Source organism: Geotrypetes seraphini, chromosome 4 (genome assembly GCF_902459505.1).
Source record: "Geotrypetes seraphini chromosome 4, aGeoSer1.1, whole genome shotgun sequence".
In the NCBI taxonomy this organism is placed as follows: Eukaryota; Metazoa; Chordata; class Amphibia; order Gymnophiona; family Dermophiidae; genus Geotrypetes; species Geotrypetes seraphini.
Window position 1 is genome coordinate 323,435,892 of NC_047087.1, and position 20,549 is coordinate 323,456,440.

The 20,549-nt window shown below is 45.1% G+C and overlaps 1 protein-coding gene across 3 annotated transcripts in view; it reads right to left on the bottom strand.

Annotated features, from left to right (window-relative positions):
* The window catches only part of IKZF5 (IKAROS family zinc finger 5), a 113,677-nt gene that overhangs the window by 48,590 nt on the left and 44,538 nt on the right, over positions 1-20,549 (bottom strand). For all 3 annotated transcript variants that reach the window (XM_033940998.1, XM_033940997.1, XM_033940999.1), the window contains exon 3: positions 3,237-3,419. In XM_033940998.1, the coding sequence (XP_033796889.1) occupies positions 3,237-3,419 (183 nt within the window). The remainder of the gene's footprint in view (positions 1-3,236; positions 3,420-20,549) is intronic.

A 20,549-nucleotide genomic window follows, 5' to 3' on the forward strand; every position in this document is an offset into this window, starting at 1 on the left:
CAAATATATAGAAGGAAAACTACAAAAAAGACAACCAGATGGAAATTTAAGGTCTTTCATTGTTTTATTGCTTTTACTGGACAGTTATTTAATTCATTTTGGACATAATTGATGAAGCATGTACAAACATACAAAGTACCACCTGAGGGGAGATGATATAGAAACAGTGAGAGAAAAAGGAGATCAGAAAAAAAGAACAAGAAGAGGGATGCTGGACTAGACAAAAGGCACTGGAACAACAGAGCACCAGGAGAAAGATGCTTTAGGCACCATTGGCCTGATTAACAAGAACTTCCAAGTTCCATACTCGTTTTATATCCTATAACCTCCAGAAGGCGGCTCTCTGGCACAAAGCAAGTACTAAGGCAGTCACTAGTCAGAGCTTCAAAATAAAAACGTACAATATTTCAACATATGGTAAATTTATCATTTTATATAGACGAGGACTGATTGAAAAGTAATGAGACTGCTGTGCTGGTTCTTGTGAAGCTCATACATCGACGTTTCTGAACCTGCAGTTGGACTGCCGTAGTCTCCATTGTTGGGTCACAGTGAGAGGAAGAACTTCGTACATTTCATCATGGCAGATGAGGGAGATGCGACTGTGAGAGAACGCTAGAGGTGTGTGATTGAATTTCATGTAAAACTTGGAAAGACCAGTAATGAAACTCTTGAAATGTTATGGCAAGCATAACACAAAATTCAATCACACACCTCTGGCATACTCTCACAAAGTCTGAAGGCCTCTCCCTACCCACCTTACCTTTTAAAATTTAAGGGAATCTCTGATGCAACAGTGGTCCTCAAGCGCTGCCCATGGTCTCGTTAGCATTCTTCCTTTGTCACGGCCCGCTGAACTGGAAACAGGAAGTTGCATCATAGAGGAAGTAGGCCACAATGAAGAAAGCTGAGGAGGCCACGGGCAGCATTTGAGAACCGCTGCTGACTGGGGATTCCCTTAAATTTTGTAAACTGAGGCGGGGGATTTGGACTGGGAGGAGAGGGAGAAGGGAAGGACGAAGAAGAAGGGAGAGATGCTGGATGGGAGGGTAGTTGGGAAGAGGAGAGATGGTGGACCTAGAGGTGGTGGGTAAGGAGAGAAAGAGGGAAAAATGGTGGACTTGGGGGTGGGTGGGAACAAGTATACTGGATGGGAGAGATGGTGGACCCAGGGGTGGTGGGAAGGGCGACATACTGAATGGAAGGGCAGTTGGGAAGAGACAGTGGACCTAGGTGTGATGGGAAGGGAGAGAGAAAAGGAGAGATGGTAGGAGAAGGAGGAGGAGGATGAAGAAAAAGAGATGCTGAATGAGAAGGTAGTTGGGAAGAGAAAAATAAAGATGGTGAACCCTGGGGTGGTGGGGAAGGAGAGAGAAAGGGAAAGATGGAGGACCTGGGAAGGAGGAGGAAGGGAGAGATATTGGATGGGAAGGCAGTTGGGAAGAGAAAAGGAGAGATGGTGGATCTAGAGGTGGGAGAGATACTAGATGGAAGGGCATTTGGTGGGTGGGAAAATTGGGGAGGTGGCAGTGAGGAGAGGAATAGGGGGCCCCCTCCTTAATTTCCTCCTTTTGGCCTAGCAGGTCTAACACCAGCCCTAACAGTCCTGCTCCCTCTGACCAAACTCCACCTCAGTACAGCTGGTCTCCCCTTAGCTCCCCCCCCCAGCGGACTGCCAGCCTTTCCATCCCCCCGAAGAGCTGTAGTTTTGCTGCTGCTGGCCCTCCCCCCTGGAGAGCTGTCATGCAGCTGCTGGCCCCCCATCATCCTAGAGAGCTCTAGTACTGCTGCCATCCCCCCGGAGAGCTGTAGTGCTCCTCCCAGGCCCTTGTCCCCCCGGAGAACTGCTAGTGATGCTACTGCCAGCACCCATCACCCCACAGAGCTCTAGTGCTGTTGCCAGCTCCCCATCCCCTGGTGAGCTGCAGTTCTGCTGTCGTCCCCCATCTTCCTGGAGAGCTGCTAGAGCTGCTGCCAGGCCCCCATCTCTCCGGATCACTCTCCCTTTTCCCAATGGAGGGCTGCTGGTGCCACTACCCTCAATCCAGAAAGCTGGTGGTACTGTTGACCCCATCCCCTAGAAATCTGCTTGAGAAAAAAAGAAATAATGAATAGAGGAAGCCCTAGAAACAGATGACGGTACAGAACTGTGGTGCGAGCACAGGGAAGAAGCAGAGTCAGAGAATGAAATTAGAAAGAAAATCACCAGACAACAAAAATAAATGATGTTACTTTGAATTTAGTAATTGAAATAGGTCAATTTTGAGAATTTATATCTGTTATCTCTACATTGCACTGTAGAGGCAGTGCTTTCTGAGTCAGAGTCAAAGGTCTGGTGTAGCAACTCTGCAGCCTTGCCGCTAGTAGTAAATCTGAGAAGCTGATCTCTTGCTCAACGTATCTTAAAGAGAGTGAAGTTCATTACTGCCATGATAGAAACATAGAAATAGACGGCAGATAAGGGCCACGGCCCATCTAGTCTGCCCACCCCAATGACCCTCCCCTACCTTTCTCTGTGAATAGATCCCACGTGTCTATCTCATTTGGCCTTAAAATCAGGCACGCTGCTGGCCTCAATAACCTGAAGTGGAAGACTATTCCAGCGATCAACCACCCTTTCAGTGAAAAAGAATTTCCTGGTGTCCCCGTGCAGTTTCCCGCCCCTGATTTTCCACAGATGCCCCCTTGTTGCCGCGGGACCCTTGGGGGAAAAACTAGGGGCCTGAGGAAAGGAAGAGCAAAGAGATCTACTTAATCAGCTGGGAAAAGTATAACCCTGCTATTCGGACTGGTGTAGTAGACCAAAACGTATCTTCATATCAGTGATGTGCCAGGAGACCTTCTCTTCTTGCACAGATTCAAATTAGTGATGTTTCAATGTACCATCTAAGCCAGCATGCATTCAGGTCAGTCGTAATTCCCCTAATTCAGGGGTAGGCAATTCCGGTCCTCGAGAGCCGGAGCCAGGTCAGGTTCAGGATATCCACAATAAACATGCATGAGATAAGATTTGCATCTCAAGGAAGCAGTGCATGCAAATCCATCTTATACATATTCATTGAGGATATCCTGAAAACCTGACCTGGCTCCGGCTCATGAGGACCGGAATTGCCTACCCCTGCCCTAATTGAACAGATTGCGATCAAGAATACTCTATTATAATCGTCCCCTCCTGCACAGCTTCAGTTTGTTGATACCTTGTAGAATATTTCTTACTTGGGTTAACGTCTCCTTACCTGTGTGGATTCGGATGTGCTCAATGAGACGAGCTGTTCCCTTGCTGGCATAGCTGCAATAGCGACATTTTAACTTTCCATCAAATGTCCTTTCAAAACCATCCACTAATATTCCAGCGGTCTCATCCAGGGAAACCTCAACAGAAGGATGATCCAGGCCATTCTGAGCACCGTCTGTGCCAGCTATTAGAACGGAGACACATTTCACATTAACTAGGAGTTACATGGCAATATAACAATAGAACCAGAATTGCACAATATATTACCCACCACTCGTTCAGAGCTGTACATCTAGCATCTTTCAGCTAGTTTTACAGGTATTCTTTTAAAGGCTTCAGAGTTGTAATATCACAAACTGAGGTGATCAGCGTAGTGTTGTTACTCCTTGCTCCAATCATTGGCCGAATGACCTGATGTTATTACTCATTTTTTTTACTTTTCTTTATGTTTGGAAATTTTTGACAGAATAATACAGTAGTAGTTGGATGCCTTAGTGCTGGCCCTGAAGCAGCAGATAAGAATAATCTCCGCGTCGGCATTTTTACGAACAAGCACTGCCTAAGATAAGTAGCTTTTTTGTCAATTCTTTTCAACATGTTGGATAAGTGCATGCAAACAAATTGATGAAACTATGAACATGGTGGACACTGGTGAAGAGATTGAGTGGAGAAAATATTGTTGAAAAAAATATTTAAAAAATTGTTTTATTTGAGAAGTTAAAAAACCTAACAATTTATATAAAGAAAAGTGAAAAAATGAAAAAAATAAGTAATAACATCAGGTCCTTCGGCCAACATATTCTTCTTATCCATTTCCTCCATTTATAAACTTTTAAAAGTTCTCAGTTTAATAATAAAATGATCAAAAACAAAGATCAAATAAACAAGAAATCAGCATCTAACTAATTTTCAAGAGTCCATAGATAAATCAAACTGATCCAAAAATTATTTCAATTTAGCTGCCTCCTCAAAATTATATGTTTTGTTTTCATAGGTCACTTTCATAATTGCTGGATATACCAATCCATACCTTGCACCCAAAGCTCTTAATCTAGGTCTCAAATCCAGAAGCTGCTTTCTTCTATAAGCAGTAGCTTTTGCAAAGTCTGGAACTATGAAAACTTTTGAATCCTGGCATATAAGATCTTTATTATCTTTGGCTATCTTCATAATTTCTGCCACCTGCTGATATCGTAATAGCTTGAAAATAAGTGGACGTGGACCCTTTTCACTGCTTGATTTCCTCATTGGGATCCAGTGTGCCCTTTCTATTTCTAATGGGAAAGGACTCTTCAACGGCAAGATTTTTGAAATAAAGGACATCACAAATTTTATAGGATCTTCTTGTTCAACCCCTTCAGGCACCCCGATCAGACGTAAATTATTTTGCCTCCCAGTTTGACAGATCCTCCAGATCCCTTTTTAAAGCCTCTATTTCTTTGTGATCCTTTTTGCATTCCCTCAAATCTGCTTCAAATTTTTCAGCACGCTTTTCCAACTGTTCAATTTTAAAATCAGCCGCCTGCATTCTTTTATTCAAACGTTCCACTTCCTCTTTAACCTCTTTTATGTTCTTAGCGCTTTCCAATACAATTTCTTTAATTTTCTGTAATTCATTCAACAGATCTTTGTTTTCTTTTTTTTTCTAGTTCAATATTTTTTATTGATTTTTTTGAAGAAATATAAGAAACAGTTCAAGTACATGGTATCAAAATATAAAACAAAACATTTAGTATAACAAATATTCAGTTACATTGTGCAATGTAGAATTGAATCGTTTTAAAAGATCTAAAGTACTAGGACTGTTCATGAAAAATTAGTAAAAGAAAAGATAAGAGGAAAGAGAAATTGAAGGAAGAAAAGAAAAAAAAAAAAAAATTGGGAAAAAAGGTGAAGGTATTTCCTCTCATGGCAACAGGACCATTGACGGGGAGATCGAATCTAATTTTGATCTTTTTACACACCCCCTGTTTAAATTCGCCGTATTATTTTTACCATGCTTACCCGAAGCCATTTTCACTCTAGATTTCCACTTTCCACCCGACTTACACAAGTTTTGACTGCTTTATTTTAACAAAATTGGCCTCTCACTGCAGGAGCCACTCACTCACCCGACCATCCCCATACGCCGCGAAGCCACGCACCTCAATCAACCTTTCTAAACTAAACTAAACCTTAAGTTTATATACCGCTTCATCTCCACAGAAGTGGAGCTCGACACAGTTTACAGGAATTAAAAACACAGAAAGGAGCTCCAATGGAAGGAAGGAGGGCTTGGTAAACAGGAAGGAGAGGGGGGGAGGGAGGGGGAAGTTATATTTTGGAGAAAAGCCAGGTTTTCAGATGTTTTCTGAAGTGTTGTAGGGAGGTCGAACTCCGAAGATGGGCAGTAAAGCTGTTCCACAGTTCGGTGATCCTGAAGAGGAGGGACATTCCAAGTTTTCCTGTGTGGGAAATGCCATTTAGCGAAGGGAAGGATAGTTTGAATTTCTGAGTGGATCTGGTGGAATGAGTACTTGAGAGCCAAGATAGAGGAAAGAGGGGAGGAAGGATGCCGTGAAGAGATTTGAAGGTAAGACAGGCGCATTTGTAGCGAACCCTGAGGAAGACTGGGAGCCAGTGAAGCTTAGACAGAAGAGGGGAGACATGGTCGAATTTGCCTTTTGCGAAGATTAGTTTAGCTGCGGTGTTCTGGATCCGTTGAAGTCTGGTAAGACTTTTCTTTGTTAGGCTTAGGTAGATGGAGTTGCAGTAATCCAGTCTGGAAAGAATGATGGATTGGACAAGGACAGCGAAATGTTGCTGGTGGAAGCAGGATCTGACTTTCCTTAGCATATGAAGATTGAAAAAGCATTTTTTTACTAGGGAGTTGATGTGTTCGTTAAAGGACAATGTAGAGTCAATGATGATGCCCTGGATCTGCTGTAGTTTTCAGCACTAAATATACATTAAAACTTTATTTGTCATTTTTTTGTAGGGGAGAGGGTGTATTTCTGCAGGCCATGAATCCCTTCTTGCCCCTGTCAAATAGGGGGTTGGATGGGTATCAGTGAGTGACTTATCCTGTCTTTGGAGAATTCTCATTACAGGTAAACAACTTTGCTACCTTCGTAAACAAATGGCATGAAGCAGACAAACAAGTGCTGCCATTTTTACATTTAACATTTGAATTCTTGCAACAACCGGGACTGAATATTCAGGGGTGCTGGCTATTAATTAGATTTTCAAACAAAATACTCTCACTTCTTTAGGCTGACTGAAACTGATGGTCTTGGTTCCAGCTGATTATTATTATTATTATATTATTATTATTATTATTATAATTATAGCAAACACTTTCACTAGAAATATGAATAGGATGTCATGAAAAGTCAGTGCTGCTATAGTTCCAATTAAGGGAGTTTCAAATCGCTGGAGGAAAAAGCCTCAGATATGAACCCTTCCACCACCACAATGGTGGTCCAAGGTGGTCGGGCGAACACCTCACTAGCAAAAAACCTCCAGACCAGCTCCCAACAATAGTGAACTTAAAGCAGGACTATGGTGTAAAGATAGAGGAAAATTTCCACTTATCAATAGGTTGATCGGTACACCGACGATGGCCAGCGTTTCACATCTCTGCTGCCTCAGGGTGTATAACAATCCGATCACACTGCAACCAAAATTTAAACAAAGCTTCAATTAATAAACTGGAAACGTAGCTCTATAAACCAGTTAAAGAAAAGAAGCCTCAAGGACATACCTTTAAGCTGGACGCAAACCGCATCTCAAGATCAAAAGATGGCTACGCCTCGACTGTACTGGGATTAATATAACACTCCTGGGTGATGAACCCGGAAGTGAATACGTGGCAAATTTCACTATTGAAAAATGTATGTATATACTGAAGAAAGTTGAAAAATGTGTATATATATGTTGTTGAAAATACTGACACTTGTAACACTTGAATTCAAAAGATGTTTTTTTCTTCAAAAGATGTTTTTTTCAAAAGATGTTTTTTTCTTCTTTCTTCTTTTTTCTCTCTCTCTCCCTGTCCCCTTCTTCTTCTTATTATTGTGTATACAATTTTCAATGTTAATATTATTTGTTAATAGAATGCGCTCCATTCAAGTTTTGAATTTAGACCATCTGGTTCTTCGCTATTCAGCCTATGAATCCACTGTTGCTCTGCTCTTAACAAACGCCGGTCTGTCCAAATTTTCATCAGAAATATGGTCGATCACACAACATTTCAAATCCGTAAACTGGTGATCGTGTTCACGGGACGGGTTGAGGTGGAAGAGGATATCTTTCTTCTCAGGGGACCCTCGACCACAAGAGGACATCCGCTCAAACTCAGGGGAGGGAAGTTTCGTGGAGACGCAAGGAAGTACTTCTTCACGGAGAGAGTGATCGAGCATTGGAACAAGCTTCCAGTGCAGGTGGTCGAGGCACGCAGCATCCCAGACTTCAAGAACAAATGGGATACCCATGTGGGATCCCTACGGGGTCATGCCAAGGGATAGGGTCACTAGGACTTGAATGAGTGGGTCAGTAGAGCGACAGTATAATTACAATTATACTTAAGGGGTCAGAAGACTTAAGAGGGTGGGTAAATAGTGTGGGCAGACTTGATGGGCTATATGGCCCTTATCTGCCGTCATCTTTCTATGTTTCTATGTTTCAAGCAATGTGTGACCATAGGTGCTTGTAGTCTGTTGTTTTTCAAACAACTTTTGTGTTCAGTGACTCGAGTTCTAAAAGGATGAGTGGTCTGACCAACATAGATCAAAGGACATGGATTTAAATTTTTTAATTTTATTTTTCTGTAAATTGGCTTTAAATGAATCAATTTTCTTTTGTGTCTCTGTTAATTCAGTGTTGAACGTGTCAATATCTAAACTGCTTTTTAGCTCCCCAAGTTTAGTGTCAAGATCAAATTGTAAGGATTCAGTTGTTACACGGGTTTTTTCAATAATGAGCACCATAAGATCTAAAGAGCATTTATTTAAGATTCCTGCCCATTGTGCCAAAAAAGTAGAATCTTCAGTAAATAAAGTAGGTGCTTTCACAATCCTTAAACCTCTAAGGATAAATTCTTTCTTACAATACTCTAATAAAGTAGCTCCATGCAAAGTGGCTCTAACCAATTTTTTAGCCAGATTCATATATTCAACCCATGTAGCACTAACACTTAATGACTCAGGGAGCTGAAATATAGAAGGACGCTGTAATAAATCTGATACAAAATCAGTAGTAAACCCAAACCCAGTTTGCCAGCCGTGGGAAGCCATCAATCCAAACTCCTAAATATATAGCAAAAAAACCCGGAAAAGTGAAAAATCAATAATGTTATAGCAAACACTTTCACTAGAAATATGAATAGGATGTCATGAAAAGTCAGTGCTGCTATAGTTCCAATTAAGGGAGTTTCAAATCGCTGGAGGAAAAAGCCTCAGATATGAACCCTTCCACCACCACAATGGTGGTCCAAGGTGGTCGGGCGAACACCTCACTAGCAAAAAACCTCCAGACCAGCTCCCAACAATAGTGAACTTAAAGCAGGACTATGGTGTAAAGATAGAGGAAAATTTCCACTTATCAATAGGTTGATCGGTACACCGACGATGGCCAGCGTTTCACATCTCTGCTGCCTCAGGGTGTATAGCAATCCGATCACACTGCAACCAAAATTTAAACAAAGCTTCAATTAATAAACTGGAAACGTAGCTCTATAAACCAGTTAAAGAAAAGAAGCCTCAAGGACATACCTTTAAGCTGGACGCAAACCGCATCTCAAGATCAAAAGATGGCTACGCCTCGACTGTACTGGGATTAATATAACACTCCTGGGTGATGAACCCGGAAGTGAATACGTGGCAAATTTCACTATTGAAAAATGTATGTATATACTGAAGAAAGTTGAAAAATGTGTATATATATGTTGTTGAAAATACTGACACTTGTAACACTTGAATTCAAAAGATGTTTTTTTCTTCAAAAGATGTTGGTTCCAGCTGAAACAGTATATGTGGCTGGAAAGTTGTGCCTGACTCCCCCTGTGCACAACCGCCTCAATGAATCCCCGAGGGCTGCTGCAACCCCTCCGCAGGCCCACCTTAACAAGCCCTAGGGTTTAGTGGCCTTTTCAGGGGCAAGAAAGAACCCTACTCTTTCCTGTTGATGCCACCGCTTAAAAATGGCTGCCAAGACTGCTGTGGGAGGTCCTGGCAGCCATATTGAGATTAGCACTGGCATAAGCAAGAGCAACTGGAGATCATCGCCAGAAGCAATAACAATTTCAAGATGGTTGCCAAGACCTACTGCAGCAGTCTTGTAAGGCTTTCATGGGCTCGGTGACAATGGACAGAACAGCCGGCAAAAGAGAGTGGCATTATTTCCTGCCCCCAAAAGACCTTTAAACCACCACAGCTTGTGAAGGTAGGCCTGGGGAGGGGAAGTGAGTTTTGGCTTCTGTCAAAAGTGCCCTGGCAATTTTGATCAAAACTCGAACCCAGATTTTAGGGTTCATTTTGGTGCTGTATCTGAAACTTAAACCAAAATTCAGTCAGCCTCTACTCTCTTCCAACAATCAGTTAGCTCACTCAAGACCTTGAAAGATCTCACAAGGCTCAAAAAATATTTTTTTGAAAGTACATTTGGATAAAATAGTGTGGTTGCTGTGTTACTCCACTTTAAATTTAATAAAGACCAATGGTTTGACGAAGAATTACTCCTACTCAAGAGACAATGTAGATGTCTGGAAAGAAAATGGAGAAAAACCAACCAAGATCACACGAAAACTGCCTGGAAAAAAATTAACAAATACAAACTTCTATTAAAAGAAAAGAGAAAAAAACATTACACCAACCTAATAGGCACGGAAACCCAAGACACCAAAAAACTATTCCAAATATTAAAAGATCTAACTAACACCATACCCTATTTGACCACTAACAATAACTCTTCCCCTTCAGCCTCCCTCCTAGATGAACACTTCAAGAATAAAATTACAAACACCAGAGCTACTCTAATTAGTAACCCAACCCACCTACTTGAAGTCACAATACTCCCCACAGAAAATGAATCTTGTGCTGCAGACAGATCTTGGTCCCAATTCCCTAAGATATATTGGACCGAATTCAACAAACTCTACAATAAGTACAGCCACGCATCATGTGAACTCAACCACTGCCCGCCATATCTCCTGTCATCAGCGAGCACTAAGTTCCGCACCTTACTCCTTCCTACACTAGATACAAACCATGCTCACAGATGGCATTTTCCCGATTGACCTCAGCGAAATCATCATCACCCCAATCTTAAAAGACCCAAAAGGACCAACAGACCTCTCATCCAAACTAAACTAAACTAAACCTTAGGTTTGTATACCACGCCATCTCTATGGTCATAGAGCTTGGCACGGTTTACAGGGATTGTAATGAGAAAGGAACTCCAGGGAAAGGGTTAGATGAAGATCGGAGGAAAGAAAGGTGTTAGAGAGCTAGGATGTCAGATGAGGAGGGAGAGGTTAAATTTTTGAGAAAAGCCAGGTTTTCAGATGTTTACGGAAGGGTTGGAGAGCACTCAGGTTCTGAAGAGGGGAGGTAAGGTTGTTCCAGAGCTCGGTGAATCTGAAGATGAGGGAAGTCCCCAGTTTTCCTGGGTAGGAAATGCCTTTTAATGAGGGGAAGGATAGTTTCGATTTTTGGGTAGGTCTGGTGGTACTAAGATTCGAGGAATTCCAGGACAGTGGGATTAATGGAGGAAGGATGCCGTGGAGGATCTTGAAAGTTAGGCAGATGCATTTGAAGTGGACTCTGGAAATTATCGGAAGCCAGTGAAGCTTGGCAAGGAGTGGTGAGACGTGGTCGAATTTACTTTTTGCAAAGATAAGCTTGGCTGACTACAGACCAATAGCCTCAATACCTCTATATATCAAACTAACAGAAGGATTAATAGTCAAATTCCTCACCAACTATCTCGAGGACCATAACTTACTCCATCCCACGCAATCTGGCTTCAGAACTAACTTCAGCACAGAGACACTACTAGGCTCCCTTATTGACACAGCAAGACAACACCTCAGCATTGGAAAAAAAATGCTGCTCATACAGTTGGACCTGACGGCGGCATTTGACCTGGTAAACCATAACATCCTACTTCAAATCTTGGACTCAATAGGCATCTCAGATAAAGTATACTCATGATTTGAAGGTTTCTTAAAATCCAGAACATACAAAGTAAAATCAGACAAAGAAAAATCCAAACCTTGGTCCAACCCCTGCGGCGTTCCACAAGGGTCCCCACTGTCCCCTACTCTCTTCAACCTATATACGGCCTCTCTTGGCGTTTACCTGAACAAACAAGGCCTATCCTCTTATAGCTATGCTGATGACATCACCATCCTTCATTCCTTTCGACCAACCAATGCTCTTAATGTCAGACACACTACACAGAACTCTTAGCTACAGTTACGACTTGGATGGAAGACCACAAACTGAAACTCAACCCAGACAAAACTAAATTCATCTTCCTAGAAAATAACAAAATCCCAACCATAACCAACTTAGAAATCAACTCTATCAACTACCCTTTGCAAACCACCCTAAAACTTCTAGGTATGACTACTGACAGAGGCTGCACCATGCAACCACAAATTAACAAAACAATACAGAAATCTTTCGCAGTTATGAGAAACCTTAGCAAGTCCGAAAATTCTTTGAAAAAACACAATTTCAGCTCCTAGTACAATCTCTAATCCTAAGTATCCTAGACTAGTGCAACATCCTCTACCTCCCCTGCCCTGCAATAATGATTAAACAACTACAGACAATTCAGAATACAGCTCTGAGACTCGTCTATTCATTGAAAAAAACATGATCACATTACTGAGGCATTCATCAATTCTCATTGGCTTCCAATCCAGGAAAGAATACAATTTAAATTCTACTGTATACTATTTAAAACTATAAATGGAGACAGCCCAACCTACCTAAACGACCGTCTCATCCAAACCACCTCTACCAGGCATAGAAAAACACACACCCCATTCACTTACCCCCCAATCAAAGAAGTAAAACGGAAAAAACTATACAACGGACTACTGGCCACTCAGGCAGCGAAGATAGACAACCAAGTCTCCAACCTATTGACAACAACCCCAGACTACAAGATGTTCAGAAAGGAAATAAAAACTATACTCTTCAAGAAATCCCTTAATAAAGCTTAATACCATGATAAAGCTTAACCCCCCTCTTACCATCCCCTCCCTAACCTCAGATCCTACTTTTCCCTCTCTTGGAAACCTTCTCTGATCTAACGTTGTAACCCTTCTTCCATAAAGCACAGTTACTTACCGTAACAGGTGTTATCCAGGGACAGCAGGCAGATATTCTTAACGTATGGGTGACGTCGCCGACGGAGCCCCGGTACGGACCTTTTTAACTAGAAAGTTCTAGTTGGCCGCACCGCGCATGCGCGAGTGCCTTCCCGCCCGACGGAGGAGTGCGTGGTCTCCAGTTAAGATAAGCCAGCTAAGAAGCCAACCCGGGGAGGTGGGAGGGTCGTAAGAATATCTGCCTGCTGTCCCTGGATAACACCTGTTACGGTAAGTAACTGTGCTTTATCCCAGGACAAGCAGGCAGCATATTCTTAACGTATGGGTGACCTCTAAGCTAACAGAGAGGGAGGAGGGATGGTTGGCCATTAGGAAAATAAATTTTGTAACACAGATTGACCAAAGTGTCCATCCCGTCTGGAGAAGGCATCCAGACAGTAGTGAGTAGTGAATGTGTGAACTGAAGACCAAGTGGCCGCCTTGCAGATTTCCTCAATAGGGGTGGAACGGAGGAAAGCCACAGAAGCAGCCATAGCTCTGACCCTGTGGGCCGTGACAGGTCCTTCCAGTGACAGGCCGGCCCGAGCATAACAGAACGCAATACAGGCAGCAAGCCAATTGGACAGCGTTCGTTTAGATATAGGATGACCCAAACGATTAGGATCGAAGGTCAGAAAGAGTTGAGGAGAGGAGCGGTGAGCCCTGGTACGGTCGAGGTAGTACGCCAGGGCACGCTTACAATCCAGCGTGTGCAGAGCCTGTTCCCCAGGATGAGAATGGGGTTTAGGGAAGAAAACAGGCAGCACTATGGACTGGTTGAGGTGAAAGGTTGAAACCACCTTAGGAAGGAATTTAGGATGGGTACGCAGAACCACCTTGTCATGGTGAAAAACAGTGAACGGTGGGTCGGCGACCAGTGCATGCAGCTCGCTAACCCTCCTGGCAGAGGTGATGGCAATGAGGAAAAGCACCTTCCATGTGAGAAGTTTGAGCGAGGTAGAAGCCAGAGGCTCAAAAGGAGGTTTCATGAGGGCTGACAAAACCACGTTGAGGTCCCAGACGACTGGGGGAGGCTGAAGAGGTGGTTTGATATTGAAGAGGCCCCTCATGAACCGGGAAACCAGGGGATGAGCCGTGAGGGGTTTTCCAAGGATAGGCTCATGAAACGCAGTGATGGCACTGAGGTGGACTCTGATTGAGGTCGATTTGAGGCCAGCGTCGGAGAGAGAGAGCAAATAGTCCAGTACGGTTTCCACCGCCAGAGAGGTGGGATTGTGATGATGAAGGAGACACCAAGTAGAGAACCGGGTCCACTTCTGATGGTAACATTGGAGTGTGGAGGGTTTCCTGGAGGCATCCAAAATGCGACGGACTGGCTGAGACAGGTTTTCAGGAGAAGTCAGCCCGAGAGAAACCAAGCTGTCAGGTGGAGCGAAGACAGATTGGGATGTAGTAGAGACTGCTGTTGCTGTGTAAGAAGAGTAGGAAACACAGGTAGAGGAATGGGATCCCTGGAGCTGAGCTGAAGCAGGAGGGAGAACCAATGTTGTCTGGGCCACCGAGGGGCGATGAGAATCATGGTGGCCCTGTCCTTGCGGAGCTTGAACAGAGTCCGCAACATCAAAGGAAGTGGAGGGAAGGCATAGAGGAACCGATCCGTCCAGTCGAGTAGGAAGGCATCCGGGGCCAGACGGTGTGGAGAGTAGAGTCTGGAGCAGAACTGGGGCAGCTGATGGTTGTGAGGAGCTGCAAAGAGGTCCACCTGAGGAGTGCCCCATTGAGCAAAGATGGAGTGGAGAGTGGGAGGATCCAGGGTCCACTCGTGAGGCTGAAGGATGCGGCTGAGTTGGTCGGCCAGGGAGTTCTGTTCGCCCTGGATATAGACCGCTTTGAGAAAAAGATTGTGGTCTGTGGCCCAGGTCCAGATTCGGAGGGCCTCCTGACAGAGGGGACGAGATCCAGTGCCGCCCTGCTTGTTGATGTAGTACATGGCGACCTGGTTGTCCGTGCATAGGAGGAGAACCTGAGGGCCGAGAAGGTGTTGGAAGGCCTTGAGAGCATAGAACATGGCTCTGAGCTCCAGGAAATTGATGTGATGTTGACGCTCCTGAGGGGTCCAAAGTCCCTGGGTGCGCAGATCCCCAACGTGAGCCCCCCATGCATAGGGGGAGGCGTCCGTGGTGATGATCATGGAATGAGGAGGTGGATGCAAAAGGAGGCCCCTGGAAAGATTTGCAGAGTTCAACCACCATTGAAGAGATTGCTGAAGAGATGATGTCACAGAGATGGGATGAGAAAGAGGGTCCCTGGTCTGTGACCATTGGTTGGCGAGGGTCCATTGCGGTATCCTGAGGTGGAGTCGCGCCAGAGGAACCACATGGACTGTGGAGGCCATGTGACCCAGAAGAATCATCATCTGGCGAGCTGGGATGGATGGTCGGAGGAGCACCTGCCGACAAAGGTGAAGTAGTGTCTGGTGCCGGTCGGCTGGAAGGAACGCTCTCATGGAGTTGGTATCGAGGAGTGCTCCGATGAACTGAAGGCGTTGTGTGGGAAGCAGATGCGACTTGGGATAATTGATCTCGAACCCCAAGAGATGGAGGAGAGAGATGGTGTGGTGAGTTGATTGTAGCACAAGAGGAGATGTTGCTGCTGTCACCAACCAGTCGTCTAAGTAGGGGAACACTTGTAGGTTGTGGGACCTGAGACAGGCCGCTACCACAATCAGGCACTTGGTGAACACCCTGGGTGATGATGCGAGACCAAAGGGTAGCACTTTGTACTGATAGTGGAGATTCAGTATCTGGAATCGGAGGTAGCGACGTGAAGCCTGATGAATTGGAATGTGAGTGTAGGCCTCCTTGAGGTCCAGGGAACATAGCCAGTCGTGTTGAGACAGAAGAGGATAAAGCGTGGCAAGGGAGAGCATCCTGAACTTTTCCTTGACCAAACACTTGTTGAGGTTCCTGAGGTCGAGGATAGGACGAAGATCCCCCGTTTTCTTGGGTACCAGGAAGTAGCGGGAGTAAAATCCCTGACCTCTTTGGTCTGGTGGAACTTCTTCGATGGCATTGAGAAGGAGGAGGGATTGGACCTCCCTGAGGAGGAGTGGAGTTTGGGAGGAGTGAGAAGCAGACTCTACGGGAGGATGATCTGCAGGAAGAGTCTGGAACCTTAGTGAGTATCCGTGACGGATGATGTTTAGAACCCACAGGTCTGATGTGATGGCCTCCCAGCGTTGTATGAAGATGGTGAGGCGGCCTCCTATAGGTTGAGGCAGAGGCAGCGAGGGTTGGAGACTGGCTATGCCCTGGAGAAAGGAGTCAAAAGGGCTGGGGAGGCTTGGTTTGAGGGAGAGGCTTAGCTGTCTGATGAGATTGTGAGCGAGCCTGGGAGTGTTGTTGTTGCTGTTGTCGAGGCCGACGAGATTGCTGTTGAGGCGGGTTAAGTGGCCTAGCAGAGAAACGACGCTGATAAGAAGACTGAGGTCTGTATGGGCGTGACGGCGGAGTCTTCTTCTTAGGCTTAATGAGGGTGTCCCATCTTGTCTCATGAGCCGAAAGTTTTTGGGTGGTGGTATCTAGAGACTCCCCAAAAAGTTCATCACCAAGACAGGGTGCGTTGGCAAGGCGGTCTTGGTGGTTCACATCCAGATCAGATACCCTCAGCCAGGCCAGGCGTCGCATGGCAATTGCCAGAGCGGAGGCTCGAGAAGAGAGCTCGAAGGAGTCATAGATTGAGCGCACCATGAACTTCCTAAGCTGAAGGAGAGTGGAAATTTGTTGCTGAAACAACGGAACCTTGCGTTCAGGAATGTACTTCTGCAGAGCTGAGAGTTGTTGTACCAGATGTTTCATGTAAAAGGAGAAATGAAAAGAGTAGTTGTTGGCTCTGCTAGCCAGCATGGCATTCTGGTACAGGCGTTTTCCAAATTTATCCATTGTCTTACCTTCTCTGCCAGGAGGGGTGGAGGCATAGACACTGGAACCATGAGATTTTTTGAGAGTGGACTCTACCAGTAGGCTCTCATGTGGCAACTGGGGTTTATCGAATCCCGGGATAGGGATAACGCGGTATAAACTGTCCAGTTTTTTAGGGGCACCTGGCACAGTAAGGGGGTTCTCTAAGTTCTTATAAAATGTCTCCCGTAGAATATCATGAACGGGGAGTTTGAGAAATTCCTTGGGAGGTTGATCGAAGTCCAAGGCTTCTAAAAATGCCTGGGACTTCTTGGAGTCGGACTCAAGTGGGATGGAAAGAGCCCCAGACATCTCTCTAAGGAATTTTGTAAATGAGGACTGCTCTGGTTTGGCGGTGGATTCAGCCATAGAGGGTTCCTCATCAGTGGAAGAGGCATCCTCCTCGGTACCGAGAGGGGATTGCTCCCATAGGTCAGGGTCTCTGACAGCCGGTTCCGCATGACGGGTCTTAGACAGGGATTTACCAGATCTCATGGATACGGTGCCGGGGGATGAAGACCGGTGCCGATCTCCATCCCTGGAGGAGTGGTGCCGATCCCGGTCCCGAGACGATCGGTGTCGATCCTGGGGTCGGGATGGGTCCTCAGCCGCGCAGGTTTGGAGCGTAGGCTGTGCCGATAAGACCGGCATCGAAGTATTCATCGGTACCGAGGGGGTGGCCACTGGCGTAGTGGTGCGGGGCTCGGGCCGGACCGGTACCGGAAGGAGCGGTGCCAGCAGGGTTGGAAGCAGTTCCTTAAGTTGGTGCTGGAGCTGTTCGTGTAATTTAGTCTGGAGGATGGCCGAGATACGGTCCTCCAATGGGGGCACCGGTACCGTTTTACTTTTCTTCGGTACCATCGGTGCTGCTCTACGCTCCGGTGATGAGGAGGCCGATGAAGAGGCACTCACCGATATCGGAGCGGAGCGTTTTCGGGACTTGCGGGACACCGGAAGGACTGGTGTCACCGCTGTAGCTGGAGGGCGCTCGAGGGAAGTGGGAGGCTTCTTAGCCGGCTTACCTGGCGCCATCGACCCCGTAGAAAGGTCAGGAGGTGTTGATGTTGACGGTGCCGATTTCGGCGGTGCCGTTGACGCCGGGGTCGGGTCCATAGCGGAAGCGGTGCCGAAGAGGAGATTCTGCTGTATTTGCCTGTTTTTAAGGGTGCGTTTTTTAAGAGTCGCGCAGCGGGTGCAGGTGTCAGCCCGATGTTCCGGACCCAAGCACTGTTTTTTTTTTTTTTTTGGATTAGAAAGAAAACAATAAACCCGAAGGAAAAAATAGAAATTAGTAAAAATAACGCGAGCGGGAAGGCAAAAAAGGAGTTTTCAACAGCCGTTGAAACCACATGCGTCTTCTTCGCTCCGCGGAAACGAAGAAACTGGAGACCACGCACTCCTCCGTCGGGCGGGAAGGCACTCGCGCATGCGCGGTGCGGCCAACTAGAACTTTCTAGTTAAAAAGGTCCGTACCGGGGCTCCGTCGGCGACGTCACCCATACGTTAAGAATATGCTGCCTGCTTGTCCTGGGATAACTCTTTTTGTAATCCGCTTTGAACCGAAAGGTAATGGCGGAATAGAAATCTGTAATGTAATGTAATGTAATAAAGAGCAATTAAAAAAAGTAAAACTAATTTTTAAAGGCCAAATTTTTCTCTTTTTTTTTAATTTATTTATAAAAGTGTTTATTGAAACCCAGGTACAGTGCAATAGTAAAGAGGTACCACAAAGCACTTCTGAGTTCAATGGAAGCAGGTAATTCATGTGGTCATTGGATTTTTTTAATAGGCATTGAAACTTGATGTGTCTATGGGATACTTTGGACTGTGATACTAGGAAGGTTCTGGTAGCTCCACTGACTGACCTTCTCAACGAGCCTCTAGAGTTGGGAGCAGTACCAGAGGACTATAGAAGGGCGGATGTGGTCCCTCTCCACAAAAGTGGAAGTAAGGAAGTAGTAGGGAATTACAGGCCGGTAAGTCTGACTTCTGTGGTAAGCAAATTAATGGAAACACTTTTAAAACAGAGAATTGTCAAGTTTCTGGAATCCTGTAGATTACAGGACTGGAGACAACATGGATTCACTAGAAGTAGGTCTTGTCAGACAAATCTGATCAATTTCTTGACTGGGTGACCAGAGAATTGGATAGAGGGAGTGCGCTAGATGTGGTGTATTTAGATTTTAGCAAAGCCTTTGACAGTGTTCCATACAGACATCTAATAAATAAACTGAGTGCCCTCGGGATGGGTCCCAAAGTGATGGGCTGGGTCAGGAACTAGTTAAGTGGAAGACGATAGAGGGTAGTGGTCAATGGAGATTGCTCTGAGGAAAGGGATGTTACCAGTGGTGTGTCTCATGGTTCTGTTCTTGGGCCTGTTCTTTTTAACATTTTTATAAACGATATTGCTGAAGGGTTGTCAGGTAAGATTTGCCTCTTTGTGGATGATGCCAAAATCTGCAAAGAGTAGACTTGCCGGATGGTGTGAATAACATGAAGAAAGACCTGGCGAAGCTTGAAGAATGGTCTGAAATTTGGCAGCTAAAATTCAATGCTAAGAAATGCAAGGTCATACATTTGGGCTGCAAAAATCCAAGGGAACTGTACAGATTTGGGAGTGAAGAGCTTATGTGCACGACGGAAGAGCGGGACTTGGGTGTGATTGCATGTGATGATCTTAAGGTGGACAAATAGGCTGAAAAGGTGATGGCGAAAGTTAGGATGCTAGGTTGCATAGGGAGAGGTATGGCCAGTAGGAAAAAGGAGGTATTGATGCTCCTGTATAAGGCTCTTGTGAGACCTCATTTAGAATATTATGTACAATTCTGGAGGCTAAACTAAACCTTAAGTTTATATACCGCATCCTCTCCATGATTATAGAGCTCAGCACGATTTATAAGAGCTTAATAAAGGAAGGTATAACACATTGGGTTTGGTGATTGAGTATAGGAGGGCAGCAAGCATTACATTTTTGTGAAAAGCCTAGTTTTCAGGTGCTTACGGAATAATTGGAAGGAGACCTGATTCCGTAGTGGGGTAGTGAGGTTATTCCAAAGCCCTGTGATTCTGAAGAAGAGAGATTTTCCCAATTTTCCTGCATAGAGGATACCTTTTAGTGAGGGGAAGGATAGTTTAAGTTTTTGGGTGGGCCTGGTGTTGTCAGGACTCGAGGAGTTCCAAGATAGTGGGATTAGGGGAGGGAGGAGGCCATGAAGGATTTTAAAAGCTAGGCAGGCGCATTTAAAATGAACTCTGGAAATTATTGGGAGCCAGTGGAGTTTGGACAAAAGTGGGGAAACATGGTCAAATTTGCATTTTGCGAAGATCAACTTGGCCGCAGTGTTCTGAATTACTTGAAGTCTTTTTTTTAGTTAATCCTAGGTAGATGGAATTACAATAGTCTAGTCTGGAAAGGATGATGGATTGAACAAGGACAGCAAAATGTTGTTGGCGGAAGCATGTGGAGGCTGAAAAAGCATGATTTTACCAGGGAGTTGAGGTGGTCATTGAAGAAAAGAGAGGAGTCGATGGCCACCCGGATGGTCTCGGGGCTCAAGGATCTCCCGTACGAGGAACGGCTAGATAAATTACAGCTATACTCACTCGAGGAACGCAGAGAGAGGGGAGACATGATCGAGACGTTCAAGTATCTCACGGGCCGCATCGAGGCGGAAGAAGATATCTTCTTTTTTAAGGGTCCCACGGCAACAAGAGGGCATCCGTGGAACATCAGGGGCGGGAAACTGCACGGTGACACCAGAAAATTATTTTTCACTGAAAGGGTGGTTGATCACTGGAATAATCTTCCACTTCAGGTGATTGAGGCCAGCAGCGTGCCTGATTTTAAGGCCAAATGGGATCGACACGTGGGATCTATTCACAGAGTAAAGGTAGGGGAGGGTCATTAGGGTGGCCCTTATCTGCCGTCTATTTCTATGTTTCTATGATGCCTAGAACTTTGCTTGAGAACTCAAGGTGCAGTGTGGCACCAGAGGGCAGTGTGAAGAGGGTGGGCAGCTGTTCTAATTTTGGACCG